Source organism: Falco biarmicus, chromosome 11 (genome assembly GCF_023638135.1).
Source record: "Falco biarmicus isolate bFalBia1 chromosome 11, bFalBia1.pri, whole genome shotgun sequence".
Lineage (NCBI taxonomy): Eukaryota > Metazoa > Chordata > Aves > Falconiformes > Falconidae > Falco > Falco biarmicus.
In genome coordinates, this window is record NC_079298.1 from 15957241 (window position 1) to 15979625 (window position 22385).

Genomic DNA, 22385 nt, shown 5'->3' on the forward strand with positions numbered 1-22385 from the left:
AAGCCATGTCACATCCCCTTTCTCCACCAGTGCGTGTTGTGGAAAGCAGGTGATGAACAATGGAAGGACAAGGCACAAAGGACATGAAGTCTGTCTGGGTCCCAAACATTAACACTGTAGTTCCTGAACGCTACTTAATGAAACTTTTTGGATATATTACTACATGGCTTTCACCAGCAAGAACTGTGCTGAGTTATTCGAAAGACAAACTAATTTATATTGGAAATAGTCCACCATAGTAGTGGCTGTCCTGGTTTCAGCTGGGAAGGAGTTAATTATCTTCATAGGAGCTAGTGTGGTGCTGTGTTTTGGCTTTGATGTGAGACTTTTCAGTTCCTCAGGCCTTGTCAGCGAAAAGGCTGGAGGGGCACAAGGAATTGGGAGGGGACACCGCCAGGTCAGCGGACCCGAACTAGCCAAAGCGGTATTCCATACCACGGGGCGCGTGCCTGGTGTATGTGCCTGGGGGGTTGGCTGGGGTGGGCAGGTCATTGCTCAGGAACTGGCTGTTGTGTACCATGTGTTTCTTTCTTCCTTTCCTTCTGGATTTTATTCTTTACCTTCCCCTTCTCATTATAACTGTTACTGTCATCGTTATTATTGTTCTTTCATTTTTATTCTGTTTCAATTATTAAATTGTTCTTATCTCAACCCTTGGGTTTTACATTCCTTTCCAACTCTCCTCCCATCCCTGGGGGAGAGGGGGCAGTAAGCGAGTGGCTGCGTGGTACTTGGTTACCAGCCGGGGTTAAACCATGACAGTAGTGGAAAAGGAGAAGGTCAGCTAAGGTGCCTGGTTTCTTTCGCAGGCCCATGCAAAATCTAACTGGGCTGTGTTTGCAGACATCTCTAATGTGACAAACTTTCTGCTAAAATAATTTCTTCCGGTTTATGGCTCACATAGCTGTTAGTGAGACTTGACACTATTTGAGCTTTCATAATCTCTTTATTTTGTGAAAATATCAAATGGATAACGTATGTGTCTGAACTCTAGTTACAGTACGTGTCGTGTATAATGTTCTAGTATAGAAATACTCAATGATAATGAATTCTTGTTGAACTTTGCTTGCAATTGCTCTTGGTACTACCAGCACATTTTTATCCCTTTGACTAATCCAGAAGCTGAACTTTTCTCTGGGAAAAAATGTTATTTTTAGTAAACGAGTCAAAGCAAACCAACCTATGCTAACATTCCCAAACATAGGTATAGATAAAAAATGACAATTTCTTCCTTATTATGTTGCCAAACTCTCATGTGGACAGTAAGTTCTCAACGTGTTGCTAGGCAGAATTGCATTAAGACGCATCGCATCTCAGTGACTAAAGTCCCTAAGATAACGTAATGTATCATTTGAAACACTCACAGTATTTCTCTTTCTGCTCAGATCTAGGAACCAGAAGTAACAAACACTGCTTCCAAGCAATAATATCACTCTGGAATAAGTGGATTAAAAAGCACTTTACGTATCTGAGGAATTTTACATTTGAATTACAAGCTTTTCTTCCCTATCTTTCACTGAGTTTTGTTAATATCACTGTTCATATCATCCACATCTTTTGAGCAGGAAAGAAGCCTTTAAGATGTATTCAGTGATGTTTTCAGATTTTCAGCAGTGCTTGCCAATCAACAGCAACTCTGCCATTCTGGTCACTTACACCAGCTTCATTCCTTAATGGTCAGCTACTCGTTGCAGACTCATTGCTGCCTGTGAGAACCCATAGCCATGAGCACTGCATTTTTCTCTCAGTTTCAGTTTTCTTGAAGTTGTTATCTAAGTTAAAATAAATGGCTTTAAAATAAAAAAAATATTTTAATTATTATTAATTGTAATAAAGTAATAATAAATCTAACAGTAATGATTTTTAATTATTATTTCAAATACAGCCTGTATTTTTCTCTTTGAAAACTAAATACATGACACATAAGTTCTGTCATTGGAAGTCTTGGATTGTTGCCAATTCCTGACTCTTCCCATTCCTTAATTCCAGAAAGCAGAGTCAATACTGCCAACGCTTCCAATAGGGGTACTTTTAATAAAGCCCTGAAGTCATGTGACTGTGAGAATCTCAGTTCTCTCTTTAAAACAAAGTTCCAAGCAGTCATGGTTGTGAAGAAAAAATGAAAACATGAATTTAAATGTCTTAAAAGCAAACAGAACTTCCATTTTATGTATTTGTTTTAAATATATGTTAATTTCTGGATTTTGATAATTTCAAAATCCTTTTGCCTAGTAGTACAGATTTAGTATTAATTTATTTAGCCTTTCAATTTGAGCCTAGGCATAAAGCTATCCTAAATCACAAATTTCTAGTGTGTCCATGATCTCTGCTGAGTGCAAATAGTAGTAAGGTGTTTAGATTCCAAGCACACTTGAAAATGCCAAGGAGAAAATGGTTTATTTACCATTAACCTGTCAGCTTGAAATTCAGCGAGTCACCTACAGTACCAGCATGCTCGAGCATGCTAAATATCTTCCTCTCCAGTAAGACTGTAATGAAATGCCTCTGTGTGTTGAACTCAAATGACTTGTAAAGAAGAAACTTCAGTTTGACTTTCTGCGTAATCTCTCACATGGCAATAAGTTTTTACTATTCCCAGGAGAAACAATTTTTTCACTTCAGTATTTTACAGTTAATTTCAATTACTGCTTTGGTTTAGTTGGTTTTTTTTCCCACTTTCAGTCATTCATAGTATAACTTTCAGTAATTCCTTCACCAACGTTAACCTTGTTAGTTTCAATAGAGTTAAGTACCGATTAAGTTTGCTTAAAAAATATTAATTGTAAATTTTGTTACTAGTGAAAGGAAATGTGTAACAGGTATTAGAATTAATGACTATTCATTAATGAATATAATTTAATTCCCGGATAAAAGATACTGTTTTTTAAAAATGATCCTAAAAATATTTTTGTATTATGTGGTCTGACTGACAAGACTATATTTGAAGAAGTAAAATCTTAATTTAAATGATAAACAGAGGCAGTAAATTTTATCTCATTCTTTATGTAAAATGTCCTTAAGAATATTCATAAATGCACTACACCCACAAAGAATAACTAGTTCATCTTGGCTGTGATTCAAGTTAATTTTTTAACTCCCAAATATATTCCCTATGAAAATTATTATGGGAATTAATTGTGCTAAAGTAGAACTATGTAGACGGCACAGTACAGGATGCTGGGAAAAACTGACTTGTCCTCTCACAGCCTCACAGGCTAAGGACAGCAGTACTCCAAGTCTGATACTTAAACCTCCAAGCAGAAATGATGTCTGCAGTCCCCTCAAAGTTTGATATAGGTGTTTGTGGCTGCCTGACCTATGGCAGTCCAGCTGCCAAGCTTAAGCTCTGCTGAGAGCTCATAGGAAACTGCTCTGTCACTGGCCAAGAGTGTGTGCTCTGGAACAGCTAGGAAAATGAGTGCAACCTTTCTGTGAGTCTTCTTAAGGGGAAAGGGGAAACCTTTGCAACAGGTTTTTGTTCTGGTAGAGGTGTTTCTTCTGCATTATGGTCTGTGTGTCTTCTCCATTTCATTCCCTGCTAAACTTTATCTCCCTTTTCCCAAATCTCCACTTTATTGTTCCAGGCTGATAAGCCTCAGGTACAGTCCTCTCCACTGGATAGATGTACTCAGTCATCTGTATGGGGAGTGGGAGGGCTAGCACATCAGCAGGCTGCATTGCTGTGGTTCCTCTCATTCGTTCTCTTTGGCCCTGTGAGTTTTACATTGCTTTCTTAAAGCCAAGACTGAGCAGGAAGCCTGTGGAATGGTCTTAAAATTGTTTCTCTCCTCCCCTGGAAGCTACACAGTCTCCTCAGAAAAGCAAGCAGTAGTTCAGTTTGCTGCTGGGTAAGAGATCCTAGACCTCAGGTCTCTTATTTTTCTGGACAAGGGCTCTTCTCTGTTAGCCAAACTAGCCAAAGGAGAGCTCATCCATTGCTGTTCTTTAACCCTCAGGAGAGGGCCTGATGTTCTTGAGAGCAGATGGAGGTGCTTGGTGAGCAGTTCTGAACCAGAGGTCTGCTTAGACCTTTGTTTATAGCCTTAGCCTTAGTGTTTACAGATAGGGCCTATTGACTAGCTGTCCTACACAGGTGAAAATCTGAACCAGTTGTCCCTAAAGACACATGCCTCTCTTACCTAATTATGTAGTCTGAGCAGTTTGCTGGAAGTTTATCTCTTGAGCAGTGTAAATATAGTTCAAAAGCAGTTAGCAGAAAAAAATCTGTCAGCAGGATTCATTCTTTGACAACATGATTAATGATTTTGTTTTACTAAAACAAGAAAAACTTATGCAAACAGTCTAGTAACCCAGCAGAGATGGAACTATAAAAAGCAAATCAGTAATCACAAGGGAGAGCACCCATGCAATGGACATAAACTAGCTTGCTAGTAACCTTTACCAATTAGAATAAAATGCAGTTAAATTAATGACAATTGTTCATGAGCTGTCAGTTAAGTTTTCTCTAGAGTATCTAGTAGAACATACCAGGAATTAAGAAACAGAGCAATTTTGTCTTTTGCCTAATGAGGCATAATGAGAGAGAGTGTAATCATCTAATTTCTAGCAAACAGCCACACTACTGTCACTAACAAGAGAAGATGTAGAAGATGTCCCCAGAGAGAAGAGAGCATCTTTCCACTTATACTGCCTTATGTCAATAACACCACTGACTTGCATGGAATTACTCTCAATTTACTCCTAGTTCCAGTTTAGGAAGGAGATCTAGACCCAAAGAGAATAGAATTTACTGTTCTAAAAAATGAGAGGATGTACCGACCAGTTTTATTCTGAGTTGTACGCCATATGCTCTTTGTCGCATTTAAAATTCAGAAGGTTGTGAATAACCAGAAAGCTGTCTGCTCACACAGGCAAAGATTCTCCCTTCTGCTGAGTTCCAGTTATTAAGTAGTCAAATTCACTTCCCTGAGCCCCACAGTCCTTCCTCACCTGCATTTCTGGACATGAATAAGACCTTGTGCCTTCAGCACAAGATGAGCGTGCTATGGGAAATCAGCATGAGGGAATCCAGTTCTTCTGTCTGTGCTGGTTCTGTACACCTTTTCTACAAGCTGAGTCTGGGAATAAAACTGATTCCCTAGTCATAAAACTCAACAACAGTTAGTTCTGAGTTTAAAAAATAGGTTTGTTTCCAAATGAGTAATGAAAAAAACCTTTCCTTTGTTAGGAAAAAGCAGATTGTACTTATATTTACGTAGAAGAACTAGATATGTTTCTGGAGAAGTAATCCCAGATGTCCATATGTTCACGCTAGCCTGTTACATTCCAGTTTAAAGTATTTATAAGCATGCCTTGCAGGCAGGTGCAATTGAGGTAAGTGGAAGCAGGGTGGTTCATGAGAACAGGAGTGAAACATCAATAGCATTTCAAGGGTTTACCCTGAAGGCTGTAAATACATGTAGGAGAAATATATTTAAGTGATGTAAGGTCTGTATGCCTATGGATATAGAAGAGATGTTACACTTTTATGCATCTAAAACCAAGCAAAGGCTTCTATTTATTAAATGGTTTTCAACTACTTTCTGATGATAAAGTTGCATATTCTGCAGGTAAAGGATGAATTCATCACATAATCAGAATCTGCTTCATATTCCTACCAGAAACATGCTTGAATTACTTTTTTTTTCCACTTCAGAAAACCTTTCAGACAACACTGCATTTGAAACTAGACTTCTTGAACTAAGGATTTTAAACCATTGTTTTCATTGACATTTTATTTCTGTGAGTGAAATGTATTTCAAATTACAAAAGCCAGAGTGGAAAAAATAGTTTTAGTTTCTTGGGTTTTGATACTATATTTTGGTATTGTTGCCATTACTAGTCAAAAAATTAAGAACAACAGTACTCAGCTCCTGTAGAGAATTTTCCATTTTAAAAAGCAATAGGAAATAATTAAAACCTTATTTATTTCACCCGTAATTACTGTGCTGTACCTCATTATTATCCTTATTTTAGAATTAGAGAAAAAAGAAAAATTAGGCGCAGGTCGTGCTTTCCTATTTTCTTAAAAAGGAACTGACCTTTGAAGCTGGTGCAGTTTGTGGGAACTAAGCAGATGAGGACCTGCACACCTGGTGGTGTCATGGTGGCATTCAGATCCTTTCCCTGCTGTGGGGCTGCACTTACTCAGCCACAGTTTCTTTAAAGACCTGAGACTGACTGTGGAAAGCTGCACTGTCATGTTTGTGTGAAACAGGAGACCTTCCCTTTGTCTCCTTCCTCTTTTTCCTTTTGGGTTAATAATTTCATAAATGATCTATTTATTCTAATTTCTCTAAGGTTTGATGCTGTATGTGAAGTTATTTAATATGCAAAAGCTTAAGTTCTATGCTTGGGGAGGTCTGGTATGACTGCACAGACCTCACAACGTGGTAGATGCTAGTCCTGAAGACATTTGGGAGTGAATGTTGAAAGTGAGAAGGCTGGCTACAGCTTGAAGCATCTAAAGATTTCTTAATTTCTTCACTGTTATTAGGATCCATGGAAATGGAAATGCTAAATAAAATTACTCACTTGTATAAACTCCTTTTGTCCTTCACTTTACTAGATCCCTGATTTGCAGTTATAATCTCTGAGTCCCTGTGTAATGTGTGTTAGGAAGCTCCAATAAGCTGAATACCCACTCTGGGACTTAAGATGCCTCCGTCCTCAGTCTGCTGCAATGTGCATCAGCCATTCCCTTTCATGAGATAGTGTTCCGTGACCTAAAAGGCTTTGAAATCTGTAGCATTTTCTTTCAGAATCTACCTGTGTCATAAGTTGGATTTCTTTACTACTGTATGCTCTTTACGTTCCCAAATTCCTCATTATGCTTCTACTATTAATGAAGCAACCTTAATTTAACAGAGCTACTTTTAATAATGCCCATATTGCATGAAAGCCTTACATAGAAACTTACTTTCATAGTCTTCCATGTGAATAACTATGTGCCTTAAAGTTCTTATGTAATAGTAAAATAGTCATAATTAATTCATCCCGTGAAAGGACAGAATAACTCTATCAATTATGTATTTAGAGTAGTCTGAAAAGGGGAGGAAATATACTCTGGTTTTGTTGACCTAGAGGTACATGTGTTAGAAGTAGGAGAGAGCTTCTGTCCCTCTGTCAGTTATTTAAAAAAAATAATTTCAAGGTTAATTGTTTCAAAATCTAATAGATACTCATTAAAAATAACCAGAATTAGTATTTTGGGGGTTTTAGTTTGTGTCCTCATATCTGCGATCATCTACAAAGTGTGCAAAAATGATTTGGTTTTCTTTAAAGCCCTATTTAATTATCTGTAATGATAGAGGCCACCATCCTGCTTGCTAGTGCTGCTTGTCAAACTGTCCTTTATTGTCTGAAAATGGCTTAGCTTTTTAGCCACTTTCTGCTTCCTAATCTCTGTATTGTACTCTGTCAGTGACCTCCTTTGTAAAGGCTAATGACCATCACCCCAGTTTTGAAAAGTTGTTTTGTTTGGCTTTAGAAGAACCTTTTTGTGTTCAGACTGCCAGGAGAAAAGTCCAGACTGTGCTTCAGGTTATGTTCCCTCAAATGACAGAAGCCCAGCTAGATGGGAATTTTTTTATTAAACTTGGTTATTAATTTTTCAGATTTTCCACCTGTGAAGTCTTGACTATTCACTCTAGTATATGGTTGTCTTTAGGCAATTCAACATCCTTGGGTAGAGGGACCTAGATATAAAGAGTATTCAGAAGCATAATTGGTTTGTTCTGGCCCTCAAAAACAATGTAATAATAACAACTGTATAATGAGCATAAAGATATACATCAGTTCCTTCTTTATGCAGTGGTAGTTAGAATCCAAGTAGATGTTTTGCTGATTCTTTTGTTTAGCTCAAATTTGACTATCCAATTTACATAGTATCAAGCTGAACAAAGACAAAATTATTCTGTAGATAGGAAACATGAGAAAAATGGCTATTTAGTATTCTTGGGCATCTGCCGTCATTTGTAATGTAACTAGATTCTGTAATTTCTAGAATAGTAAGCTATTTTTTTTACTGATATTAGTTAAAGTATGAACTTTTTTTTAGGTAAGTAAAATGAGCAGAAATTACTTTGTGCTTGTATGTGAGAACAAATAAACCCATTTCTAATCTGTAATCAGATAAAAACTTGCTCAGTACAACAGAGTTTGTTTTTATCTCAGATGCTTCTTACAGAGAATTCTAATATGTCTTAAAAGGCAAAACTAAGCTAGCGAGAAAAAAGTTTTTTAGATGAGTTTTTAAAGAGAGGTAGATTTCTTTATAGCAACTGGGTAGAGGAAAGAAAAAAATCTTACGATCTTACGAATATGGTTAATATATACTTGTAAACCCATTTTTTAAATCCTGTGAATTCAGGTGTCTGAGTGACTTTACAACAAGAGGAGATGACCTCAAGTTGTGCCAGGGGAGGTTTAGATTGAATATTAGGAAAAATTTCTTCACAGAAAGGGTTGTCAAGCATTGGAAGAGGCTGCCCAGAGAAGTGGTTGTCTCACCGTCCCTGGAGATCTTTACAAGATGGGTAGATGTGGCACTTAAGAAACATGGTTTTGCGCTGGACGTGGCAGTATTAGGTTTGTGGTTGGACTTGCTGAACTTAAAGATCTTTTCCAGCCTAAATGATCCTATGAGTTGTGGTTTTTCCACCACATGTACTAAATAGTGGTGACCTCTGAAGATTGCATGTGAACATTTAGCAGGATTTCTAAGAGAGCAGGCCTATCATTGCTTTTCCCCCTTCAGGCACCAGAGGTATCTCTTCTGTAACTGTTTGATAGCATGAGTAACCAAAATTTATGAACACTGAAAGCCATGAAGGCAACTTGAATTTAACTGGGAAAGAGCTAAACTTCCACAAAATTCTTTTCTTGTTGCTGTAAGGATGTAATTCTTGAACTTTTAAGTGCAGGCATGGCTGTGACATAAAACTGCTCACCACACAGACCAAAAAGGATAGGAGAAAATAAAATCCTCTTGCCTAACACACCTAACCCCGTGAAAAGTACACTGGGACAAGATTCAGAGAAACGGAGAAAGAATTACAAGAAACTGTGGATCTTGAAACCAGGTGTATTTTCACCTGGTCCTAGGCATCAGTTAGCTTCATAGTGGCCACTGGATTTTAAATACCACCTTACTTAAAGGCTTTTTAGGTGGTAACCACACAACCACTTTCCTGCACAATATGAAACATTTATATTTAGCTTGTTTTAAAGATTTTTAATTTTAGCTAGAGGAACTTTCTGGTAATGCAAATGGTGAACGTAGTCTAAAGAAGGTTTCTGGGGTGAGGTAAAATTTTTTCATTAAACTTTTTCCTTAACATCTCAGGTGAAACAAATTGACTAACCTTCACATAACATAAACAAGCCCCTCCTTGAGTCTTCCTATTTCCCTTAAAAAGAATGACAGAAAATGAATGACTTGACAATCAGGTTCCAACTTACGCAGAAGTAGTGTATCTGAGCTTCACCTAATAATGGAATTGCTCAGTCCTGTTGTGCTGGGTAGTCAGCTTAATCACAGACTTCTTGAATTGCTCTTTCCACAGATTTGTACCCCAGATTTGGTGGTGTTTCTGGCATGTTCCAATCAAAGGCTGAAAGAAAGGTTACTGAAGCGTGCTGAACAGCAAGGCAGACCTGATGATAACCTGAAAGCCACTCAAAGAAGACTAATGAATTTCAAGCAGAATGCTGTCCCGTTGGTTAAATATTTCCAGGAAAAAGGACTAATCATCACAGTAAGTCCTTTAGTATATATACACCTCTGAAACCGGAATTGTTGTGGTTGTACTTGGCTTCTTGGACCTTTTGCTTTAAGATAGGCTAGACAAGTCAAATTATGTTTTAGGTATACAGCATGGTTATTGAATGCAAACTTCCAGTTTGCTGAGAGAGTATTTTCTGCAAAATGCAGTAACAAGCAGAATTAATGTGCATGTAGATGACACGGTAAGCACTATGTCAATTCTTTGCTGCAAGCATGAATTGCTTCACCAACTAGTTGCAAACCCTTTGCTCAGAAATTACTTGTGTGAAGGAAGAGCTTGCTTTGGAACACTGGTTGCTATTCCGGTGCCAGCAGTTTCATCCCTAGCAAATAGTAATGTACTTTTTGGATGGTTGTCTTGAGAGGGGAGGAAAGCAGAAAACAATTACATTCCAACAGAAAGTGCATCTTGTCTTGGATTTAATCAATACAGATTCTTCAAAGAAATAGATAGATCTGGCTGTTGACTGACTCCAGTAAATAATAAATCCTTAGGTTATCTTATCATGGTTTAAATATGCCATATAGTGTGGTCTCCTACAAGCTTTAATGTTTCAGTTAAAAATTTTGATGACAAGAAAATGGCAATGTAAATTGACCACTTGGATATCAGCAAGAATAGTTATTTCTGCAATATTTGGGACATGAGAAATTATCTCTAAACACAGAAGATACCAAAAGCTGCATTCATTAATAAAGCCAGAAGTATGTTATGGAAGTAGGGCTTGCAAGTACTGCTGAAGTATTTAAGTGCTTAATGATGACAAATTCAACGAACAGTTGATAATGGTTGCAGTATTGACATGTTCTACATTACAGACTTGTCTTGTAATGGTTGTAATAGCTCACAGAACTTGGTACCACATATGGTACCATGAGAGCACAGATGGCAGATGGCCTATTTTTTTTGATAGCCTAAATAACCTAGGTAGTTCAGATTGTATGTTCTCCTCATGGCAAATAAGACTCATTCTATGTGCTGATCAGATTCATGACAGGCCAAAGCATCCTTAATTGCAAAGTCATCTAATGATGTTGGTAACCCTAATAATGCAGTTCAACACCTTTCTGAATTTCAGAATACAAATCCCTGCAAATTATTGTGTTGTTTTCTCCAGAGAGTACCTGTTCTGGTTGAGGATTTTGATTAACTCTGTTCACAAGGAGGAAGGGACTGAATTCTTGGAAGTCGTTCTTAATTATTGAAGAACTGCGTATTTTGTGACATTTCTATACCCTCTACAAGTGCTCCTCGTATAGAAAGTGTACTTAGCTCTTCAGGGAAAATGTACCTTTGTAGGTAAAGCATATGGGACATTGGATAGAATTACTTCTCTCTGATAAGACCTGTAAACCAGATGTTTTTCCTGTTGAGGATTTATCTTTTACTTTTTAGCTCTGTTTCTTGAGAGTTCTAAAGATAATTTAAATTGCAATGTTTACTTTAGATATCTCTTTTCTTTTTGAAGAAAGCAGATGTTTGTGATGGGTATGGAAATGGTAACATGCTATGTGAACATTATATTACTATCGATTACAAGACAAGGAAACAGCATATGCAGAAAATACTGACTTGTCAACATGTCAAAAAGTCTCTAATATAAAAAATCTGTAAGATTTGAATTTTCTCCTTAAGTATATGGTGTCTACTCAAAGTATGTTAATATAATTTCATAGTGATCTAGAAATTACTCTAGTTCTACATCAGTGTAGAGAATTAGACTTTGGAAGGCAGACTCTGTTGTTCACCTGTCATTACAGCTGCTACAGTGTCGTAGCATTTCGCTTGGTGCAAAACCAGGATGCATTAGTATAGCCAAGCCCTGAGGGTTAGATGCATAAGTAATTTCACAGCCAGTGATAAAATGATCCGTTTCTGTAAATGATGAAGATGATGTATGGCAGACCTAGTTTCCAAAGGATTTCACTGCATATGGAAGATACGTTTTGCAGTTGCCCAAAGCAGCTAAATTGGTGGGGGATAAGTGAGAAAAAGGAGTAGCTGGGAAAAGAGTGAGAAAAAGAGATAAGGCATGCATGCTCCAGAGCAAGTCAGCAACTGAAAATGTCTACAAAAGGACATTTTTAAAAATCACGTGATCTTGAAACAGAGGAAACTTAGGATAAATCCACATAGAAAACTACAAACTACTAGAGTGAGTTGTAAATTTAAAAGTAATGTTTTTTAAAAATGGTTACTTTGTCACCATTTGTTCCTTCTCTTAGTGCTCAGTTTATAGTTCAGCTTATTTATAGAGTTTTGACATTGTTCTGACAAGGTAATTTTTCACATGTTCATTCTGTTGGAAATTCACTCTTCCAATGGCAAATTTAAGTATGTCTCTGCCAACTTCCTGTCCTATTCCTTTAAGCAAACATCAATGGAGATAACAGACGTCTGTTTTCTTACTCCAAATGGCTTTGATCCCATTGTCTTCTTCACTGGTGAACTTGAGCTTTCTTTTTTTTTTTTGAAAAAAAAAAAAATCTTACAATTTTTCATAGCCTTCCATCACTGGATAAGACAGTTTTCTTAGAAAGCCATATGATCTAAGAACCATTGCAGTCTTCATCACCACCTTCTCTGGATGGAAGCCTTTTATCTTCAGCTTGCCTTTACTAGTGTGTATCTGTATAATACACATGTAGTATTAACACTTCTACATACGTTTGATGCACTTGTGCATGCTATTTCCCTACAGAAGGAGGAAGCAAGAAAGAAAATCCCATGCACCCTGCTGATCATAATGTTGAACTTGGAAGGCACTGAAATATTATGTGGATGAGAGCAGTGTAAGAAATAGAACAGCATAAAGTAGAATTACACTAGCTTAATTCCTAGAGGACTGAATCCTTGAGGCAAGGTCAGTGTTGACTAGGAAGAAAAACCCCATATCTGCATTTTTCTGAAATCCCTATCTGCACCTTGTCACTGCTATTCAAATCTCTAAATCTCAGACACTTCTTCTATCCAGCATCATGATTCTACTCAGGGAAAAGAAACAGAACCATTTGTCTTAGGAGGAGTTACAATTTTAGAACCACAACTCAGTTTTACACATCTACTTAAATATGTTGTTCTTCATCAATGAACAGACCAAAAAAGAAAAATTCACTGAAATCTAACTAGATAAGATTGATGAGGAGACATTATATGTATAGTCTACTGTTAGACACCGTATGAGTGATAAATCTAAATTCCCAAAGAATATTAATTTTCCTGCTCCAGCAGTTGTTCCATACTGATTTTGACATATTTTTGTTAATAGAATTAAAACCCACATTCTTAATTTCAGATCTTACTGGTTAGGTTGCTTTAGGTGTGTTTCTTGTCCTTCATTTTTTTTTTCACTTGGTCTTTGATAATTTTATACAATACGTAGCTTGTACTTGTTTGCTGCTCTGTATGCCTTATGTTTTCAGTATGTGCATGGTATGTCTGCCCTCAGAGTCTGATCCTGGTTTCTGTTTTCAAGGAAAGAAATGAGGGCCCCATCTACAGTACATCTAAGAGTCAGGAAGATATAACTCTGTCCTTTCTGGAAAACTCCTTCTTTGGAATAATGAAGTTGGACTATCCAAGATTTTGAATTGTTGTTCAAATTGAACAGACCTGTAAACTTCATTATAATTAAGAAAGAGAAGTAAATATCTGATATTTTTGTGAACACACAGTCTGTGTTTAAGATTCTCTTTAGCAATCTTGTCAGTAGGTCTAATAAATCAAAACCTGACTTTACATGAGGTGAATTTGATTTCAGAAGGTATCAAGACAATAGTAATAGGTATCACAATGTTGGACATGGAGTATATAAATAGATGCATATGCTTGCATTTATTTTATCAGTAACTTTTAAATCTTAGAACATTATATATTGTTTATCTAGATAATAACTAAGCCACAAATTACCAGAGTGGAGAAGATATTAATTAGATGAAATTATAGAAGGTAAAAAATGTAAATGCCTAGATGATCTGCAGGTACTCTAATGTTTAGCAGAGGACTTCAGTTCTGAATAGTTTAATCCATTCCCATATCCCTCCTGCCATCTAGCAATTATTTAGATTAGTATTATTAGAATATTCTATATTTGGTCTCAGGTGCTGACATGACAATTGGTATGTATACACAACCATGCCCAATAATCCAAGGCTACTATTGAGGTGTGGCCATGAGTAGAGAACTCCAAAATAAAAGGGTTTGTGCATGCGAACTTCTAGACAGTGCTTGCTATTTGATTAAAAATACTGAGGTGTTTAAAATGATTAAAAGGATTAAAATTTAAAAGCATTAAGAAATCATTCACCTATGAGAATCATTGTTAGGTATTTTGTTGTTTTGGCTATAGTACTCCTGGAGATGGAGTATCATTTCACTTTCTAACACTTATTTTCAAGAGTTTCTCTTGGTTTTTTTAATGATATAATTGTGAAAAAGTAGGGTAAAGAAAGAAAAAAGGCCTAATCCCTGTGTAACTAATGTGCTTTAATGTTTTTAGTGTGGTTACTGCCCTGAGAGAGTGCTAGCTTGCTCTAAAAATTGTGCTGTGAGTTAAAATAATAAAAAAGTTAATCCTCCTTACCCCTGGATAAACTATTTTTCAGGAGAAAACTCGTTTGTGTTAGCTGAAGGTCTAGTCCAGCACATCTTTGTTTTCTGGTGAGAACTTGCTGTGAAAGATTACTATTAGAAGAGTTCTTTAAGAATCAGCTGGAAAATTCAACTGAAAATTGTTTTATTGTTTTGTTAATTTCAAGATATATTTCTCTTCTGGACATATATTTCATCATTATTAGACCTGCTGCTGTGAACTACCTAGCCCTGAAGAACTGCAGGATAAAGCTCAAGGAAATCATATTTACTGACCTTTGAATTAACTACAATGTAAAAATATTATAACTAGAAAACCTCTTCATTTACATCCCATCAGATGTAATTCATCCTACTGCAGGGAAGTTTAGAGAACACAATACAGCATGGTAGACCATAATGAACAAACCATTGTAGCACTTGTATCATAATGTCCCTAACTGGAAGTTATAAACAAAATCTCCCACAGAAAGCAGCCTTTTTGCCTACAAGAAATGTGTTTTTTTCCACTCAACTGATTCGTTAATTTGTTCTCAGTCACAGGGATGAGCTATATTCTGGAGAGAATGGAATGAGAATTCAGAGGATAGTACATGGTGCCCACACAGTGAAAAATACTAGAGTTGTACTTCTTTTACTGCTAATTTACTGAGGAAAATGCAAGGAAAAAAACACAGCTACATATTTTTATAAAGTAAGCCATTGGTATCAATCAGCCATATTCGGTAAAGTAAAAATTTTGACCATGCTGTGGTTATTGCTGTTACATTTTTATCTGAGGAAAAAATAGCCAGAGGTGAGAAGACAAAGACAACATGCAGGACTTGTATCTCCAGATAATCTGTATTTCAGAAACTAGTTATTTGGATCAAACCAAAACTAATTGTGGGAAGATGGTAGGATAGAGGAGAAGTTGCGTAGAAAAGAAAAGGCAATTAAACTTCCAAGTCTCTACTCCTCCTTGTTCATATGGATTTTAAATCTCTGCTGTTCCCACCCCAGTGATACCCATCACCCAGCTATTGGTTATTTTGAAAAGGGTCTCTAAATCTCCACTTTATCTGGACTCTAATCTGGCATAGATATTGGGATAGTCATTGGAGCGGAGATCATTGGGTTACAAAAGTCTTTCAGTCTCAGTTATTAAAGCTGTTCTCGGAGAGCTTAGCTGTTCTTTGTAGAACATATCCATTGGTCTAGACGGAAGAAAAAATTAGAGCTCATTGCCCTAGCAGCGGAAGTTTCTCTCACTGGAGACAGGGGTAGACCTGGTCTGCCTTATTTATAATAATTCTGTGTAAGCACAATACTTCAGTGTCAACGTCATTATGTTAATAAGTCTGTGCGTATTTAAAAAAAAAAAACAAACCTAAAAATGACTGCCTTTCATGAGACAGAAATGCTAAACATCAAAAGAAGGCTCTGGACCTTATTTAAACAGCCAGAACGGGACAGCATCCTGTGACATAAAATGCTGATTTCACTGATATCTTCATTATCTCACTTGTCCTTTTAGGGAATTTACCATGCCTGTGCAAAACATTAGAATGACATTCAGATTAGTCAGAGAAGTAAAGAGAACCCAGAAGGAGCTGAAGCTGGAAATGGATTTTGAGCACAAATTTAGAAGTTAAATAGTTGTGGGTGAGGGAAATAGCTTATATAGCTGTCTGCCCTCATTAGCATCAAACAAGCCTAGTGGCTGTCAACTGTCACAGAAAAATTCCCCACGGAACTGTGTTACATAAATTTTATCTTGATTTGGTTAAAAAAGGGGTTTTGCTGTAGCATTGCACACTGATGTGAACTTTAGCTATTAGACTTACCAATACACTGACAAAAATATCAGTTATAATAAATTTCTAAAGTTTCTGTGCTATCATATAGCTGTCCAACTTGAGGGTTTGCTTTGGGCTTTTTATTTATTTATTTATTTAGTGTGAATGCTGATTCCAAAGTACTTTCAGTTACTTGTTCCTCCTTTGATTCTGATTGTGATCCTCCCCAGAGAATGTGGGTCCTGCATCTTTTCAGCAGTTCTCAAGGTCAGTCCAGATCTTATCGATAGCACCCATTATGCAAAGGCATGATCTGAACCTCTATGATGCTTCCAGGTCCTGATGGCGGCCACTGCCAGGCATCTCTCCCAAACCAGAATCCAGCTGCAAGAATCATTTCCTCAGTGGAGGAATGTGCATCTGGATTGGCAGAATGCAGAATGAGTAGCTGCTCTTGTTTTTATGGTGGTGATATTTGCTCTCATCCATGCAGTTTTGCATTAAACAATCCTTAAAAAGAAAATTTAAAAAATCCCACACCCCCTTCCCTGAAGTAATGCTAGGAATAGAGACTGTTAGCCACCACCTCCCCCGCATGCTCTCACTTCTCTCTTGCAGGCTCAGGATCTCATTTACGTGCCATCTGATGCCTTGGATCTTGCATTTTTGGCTGCAAAGTGATACAGACTCTGCAGGAATAGTTTGACTTGAACCTAACCTTATCTGTATCTGGGCATAGCCTTTTTCCCTACAAGTCACAGATGTGGGTTTGAACTTGCTTTGCTTTTTAGAGGGTACTGAACTGAGATTTCCCATTGATAGGCCCAATGCCATCAATGTATTTTTAAGTGCCTCTCAGTTTTAAAAACAGAGCAGTCATGAGCACAGTCTTGTAGGAGCGTGTTAGATATGCTTTTAACATAATACTACACTGGCTCTTCAGGGTACTTCTGGTTGGGGTGTAGAGAGGAACCCAGGTAGGTTTGAATGTCAGCTGGAGCAAAACTGCAATGTTTTAAGAATTTTTCAAATCAAACAAGGAATGTAGGCAGCTATTTGTAGGAACCTCAAGACCAGAGGTTTTGTTTGGGGTTCAGGAGTCTTCCTCTTTTGCTTCATGGTTCCTAAGTCTTTATCTGGCTTCATGAATGTATATGCTTATACAATATTAAAAAAAAAAATCTAAACATTGATAAAATGAGATGTGGGATACGAGATAATCACTATCACTTTTTTTGTGTTTTGGTGAATGATTCAAAGCATGAAAGCTAAGTTGAAGCCTAGAACAGGTAACCAGATCTCTGCAAACACAGAAAGTCAGCCGGCTGTCATTGCAAATTAAGGGTCTCTATCTCTCCTGCAGAAAAACTGGGATATGAGAAAGAACCTGGAACTTCTTCCTGTGGAACTGCTGAACTAGAGAAAGTTTATGCATGCTCTCACTGCTGCTAAGTTTTAGGCTGTATCTCAACACTAATTAAGTGTTACTATTTTTTGATATATTTTGAAGAACACGCAAAAGAAGGTATATACATGAAATTTATGTACAAATGTGTCTAAACAACCTTTGTAAATATACACACATTTTATAAGGGAAGGATAGATGAGTAATTTGTGCATAGGTGGAAGCATGTGCACAATATACACTTTACAAGCTTCAAAATATTTTCAGTCTCTGTTTATATGATTTATGTCAACAAGTTAAGTATATCAGAAATATAATGTCTGCCAGAGAATGACCAAGCTTGGAAACTTGCCATCCGTGTACATGCAACCATGTACAGAGAAACCCTGAGGGTGGGAATTCTTTGCTGAGGTGAACAGCATTGGTGCAATACTATGTTCTTTTCTAACTTTGGAAGCAGGATGACTTAAGTAAATACCAGCTTTTTAAAATCTGCCCTGCCCCTTGTACACCCAGTAGCTTGAATGAAAAGCAGACTTTGAAAAAAGAAATAGACTTTGACAAGTCTGGCAATAGAATTAGCCATTGATGAGTGCACGGGCCAAGCTGGTTTAGGACCTCCAAAAAGAAAGAGGGAATGCTGTTTTGGACAGCCATACTATCCCAGATTTTATACATTTGTGGCACTGTGAAAGCTGATAAATATTTAAAATTAACAGCGAGAGTTTTTACAGATCTGAAGCTAAAGCTGAGATAAGTAATTAAGCCAAGTTATCATGCAGAGAAATGAACTGTAAGAGATATTTAAAATAACATACCCTACTTATTCTTCAAGCTTTTTTAAACAGTTCATCTTAAGGTAATTAAGCTGTGTCCTTTGGGTGAATACTGGCTTCTGATTTCGTTTTTGTAGTTAAAGTGAGCCTTAAAGATTATTTTTCTTACTTAGAGGAGACATGTTAAGAAACCAGCTTGGAAAAAATACCTTGTCTCTGGGAAGTCCTTTTGTATTGAATAAGGAATACTTGGCATCCTTAAGCAAACTTTCCTTTCCTATACCACACCTGATTTTGTGAACATCCAGCAGAAACACCAAAGCTGCATTTCAGCCATGCTTTGCTGTAAATGTTGAGATACCACTTTCTTACCAAAAGTTCCATTAGTGATTTCCAGCTTTGATTACCACTGGTGGATCTTACCTGTGAAAATTTATAGTCAGTGACTTCCCAATTTTATGGCAAAATCATTTTGCTGCCATTTGATGAAACATTTTGGATATCAACTCATGCAAGTTGCCACATCAGTAGAATCAGGACAGTGTTTCAGCTCTCACTCTCACAGTCCTAATAAAATATTATTACATCTGGTGGCTTGTGCCCTACAATTTCAGTATTAAACATCCTTATTTCCTGAATCTGAAGTTGGTATCATTATCTATTGTTAAATATTTCTGTTCCCTTATGCACATACCAACTGAATATTTGTTCTGATATCAGCCATTGATTCAAATGGGTGAAACAAGACTGAGTGAACTAACCTCTAGTCATACAATCTAGTATCATTCTGAACTTATTCAAGCATTTGCTCCTGTTCCTCCTTTCCTATAGTAGTAGTAGTACATGAAAGAGAGGGGAGACTTATTAAAAAATTACACTTTCTTATTTTTTAATGCATCATAAAGATAAATTTATTCACATTTGGGAATGCTTAGGTATTGTAATGATGGAAGCCATTTAAGTATCAAAATGAAGAAGAGATGCTCAGACTGTCAGCAGAAAGTCTGATGTAGTTAATCTTCTGGACCTGTTGTGGCATTTTTCTCTAGTGTTCTGGAGTCTTATTTTAGCATTTAGGCTCACCAAGACCTGCAGCTACAGTGTTGGTGAAGAACTGAGAAAGCTGAAAAGCTACTCATCCATTGTGTGACTCAGGGAACATATCACGTATCTCCTTTGCATAATATCCTTTTGAATATTTCTCATAGCTCTTTGGAGGAATTATTTTATTTCTAATAGAATTAAAGAATATCCACCAAGCATTGAAGTGCTTTGAAGAACTGTGTGAAATACTTCAGAATTAGGAAACACTGCTATTGTGTTAACTTAGCACTTCACTGAAGCAATATATCCTTGCTTCTTAAATTCACTGATATTTACACATCAGGTAGTCACTAAGAATGGCTATTTTGTTCTTGTGACTGTGGTACATCATTTAGTGTTAGCACAAACATCTCTGCACAGCGTTTCCTTATATCATGTAGACATAACCTAAAATTCTTGGCAAAGAATCTCCTGTGAATCTTCTGCACTTTGTCTTTGCTATAACTAAGCATGTTTCCTTTGTCCTTTTGCACAGTTATCATCTTTCCTACTCCCAGGGGTAACACCTGTACCTTTCCATCTGATACAGGATGCAGTTTATTTCATTAATGGCCAGTGAATATAGCTAATCTGTCCACTTCGTTGTCACTATATCATATACTGCAATTCAGTAGTCTACTTAAATAATAAAATGCAAAAAGAGGCCTCACAAGACATGACCATAATACTGCAATCACAGTTATCATTGTAATTTTCTGTGAAGTAAGAACTGTTGTCACCATTCTCAGTCGTTAATCTCTTTTCAGTCATTCGTGCCAGTCACGGCATAGCAAACAGAGGACTTAATGTGTAAAATGTGGCATCTTTTCAATGTAACATGCTCTGATCAGTTATTTATGTATCTAGGATTGTTCATACATATGTTACCCCTTGATCCATTTTGTTAAAAATATTTCTTAAATTATATTGGATTTAGGCAGATCTTTGCATTTTTTCATTTATATCTTCCGCTAGATTTCTCCTCCTGTCTTTAACCAAAATGTCAAATTGAAGCTTCACATTCAAGTTTTCAGTACCAGTACTTCAAAATTTTTTGCTCTGTCCGGCATGTAAAGTCTTGTCTTTTCTTGCATTCTACCATCCATAGTGTTTTGGTAATAATACAGTTTTTGTAATGCCGAAGTCATCTACCTCTCCTACCACTGCAAGGTGCCAATTAGGCAATTTAAAAATATACTTTCCTCTAGTTGCCTACTGTGTCCTGCCTTCTGTGCTTTTTTGGTCTGCTCCACTAAAAAGAACAGACTTCTGTGTAACTGTAGAGTCCTTACTAAAGGGAACCTAGAATGTGGGACATACAGTTTTTAGTCAAGTTGCTTATTAAATTTATCAGTCCTTAATATACTGAAAAAAAAAATAATCCAGTAATCATTTTTGTGTCTGCACCTTATTGCAAGAATTTTACTATGTAGATTCTATATAATATAGATTCACACAAACCCAAGGCAGCTCATTTCTGTTTCTTTTATGAGAACATTATTTCTGCTGTCCTTCAGGCTGTATGTCGCCTCAGTCTGCTGTAATGGCCATTAAAGTTTTTGTGGGTACTTTAGCTTTCATCTCTGACCCTGTTCATGGGGTGCAAGACACAAATGAGCTCAATTTCAGTACTGTGAATAAAGGCTTTTCTTAATTTATGCAATTCACGTTCTCTCGTATCTCTTGAACTTTAGAAAGAAGGTCAGGAGCCATGTGAATTCTGAAACGAGTTTGGTTTGAAGAACTGTTCATTATTGTCGTGGATGGAGTGACACACTTCGCTTGTAAGGGAAAAGTACCAATATGTTTATTGGTATGAAACAGCAATTTACCAAAGTTTGATAGTAAATGTGACAGTGGTTTAACAAGATTTGATGGCAAGGTACCCTTGATATTTACTGCACAGAGGACAGGGCCAGACGGAACTGTATGGGAGACCCTCCCATTGAGTCATGTGGTTCAGAAAAGACCCTCTTGCATTCTAAACTCCTCCTCAGAGGGAAGATTAGGTGCAACTAGATCCAGACTTAGTCTCAGACTTGGTCAGTGGTTTAGATCTAAAGGATTATATGTGCACAATCAATCCTTTATACCACTTGGCTAACATTTTGAAGTTTAGCATGCTATGAATCACTTACCAAGAATCTATTGCAGCAAGGAGTCTCTCAGCCTGAAGAAGTAACCTTCAGAGGCATCCCTACTCTAGGGGAGATCCTGGCACGCAGCCTGCTGCCATGCAGGAAAGCTCAGTGGGCTCTGGGCTGTCCACTATTAATTGACTCAGTCATTTTTGCATACCGACTACAGAAGTTAGCTTTTTTCAAACTTGGCTTGAGTCAGACCTTGACCAGCACTGTTAGGTGGGCACATTGTTCAAATTAGCCCTTGTCTATTGTGTTATTATCTGTCTCCCCCAAATTCACTCTGAGTCAGATACAGCCATCCTGACCAAACACATCCATTTTGACCACCACAGGTGGCTATCACTTGAGCATTGCCATAGAAACAAAGGTCAGGAGGGGAGGGGGAATACACTGCCACAATTATATACTTGAACTACAGCCTAGAGACCACTCCTCAGAAAAATCACTGAATTTAGCAGGGTGAGTGTAATACAGAATAAGTTAAACATATCTGGATATTCTCTTATAGGTTAGGTGGGGACTTGGTAACAGAGACCATGTCAGTGTTTCTTGGAAGGATGTCTCTACTAAAACCCTTAGCTTAACAACCAGTTGTGTTAGAGAGAACTTTAAACAGAGTTTATTTGATAGCTTCTTATTCAGGCTGCACAACAATTTGTTATAAGCCCGTTCTGATATCATACCTTATAAATTTTAATTATTCTTTAAGTTAAAGGTTACAGTTGCTCTTTTTGCATTGAGCAAAGTTCAAACAAAATTGCAAAATTCCTTTTTCCCTGTGAATTGCACAAGCATGGTAAACTTTGTGGGTTTTGTTGTGG

The 22385-nt window shown here is 37.1% G+C and overlaps 1 protein-coding gene across 1 annotated transcript in view; it reads left to right on the forward strand.

Annotated features, from left to right (window-relative positions):
* AK5 (adenylate kinase 5) overlaps positions 1-22385 on the forward strand; it is a 99978-nt gene that overhangs the window by 15139 nt on the left and 62454 nt on the right. The window contains exon 6 of the mRNA XM_056355901.1: positions 9567-9758. Coding sequence (XP_056211876.1) covers positions 9567-9758 — 192 coding nt within the window. The remainder of the gene's footprint in view (positions 1-9566; positions 9759-22385) is intronic.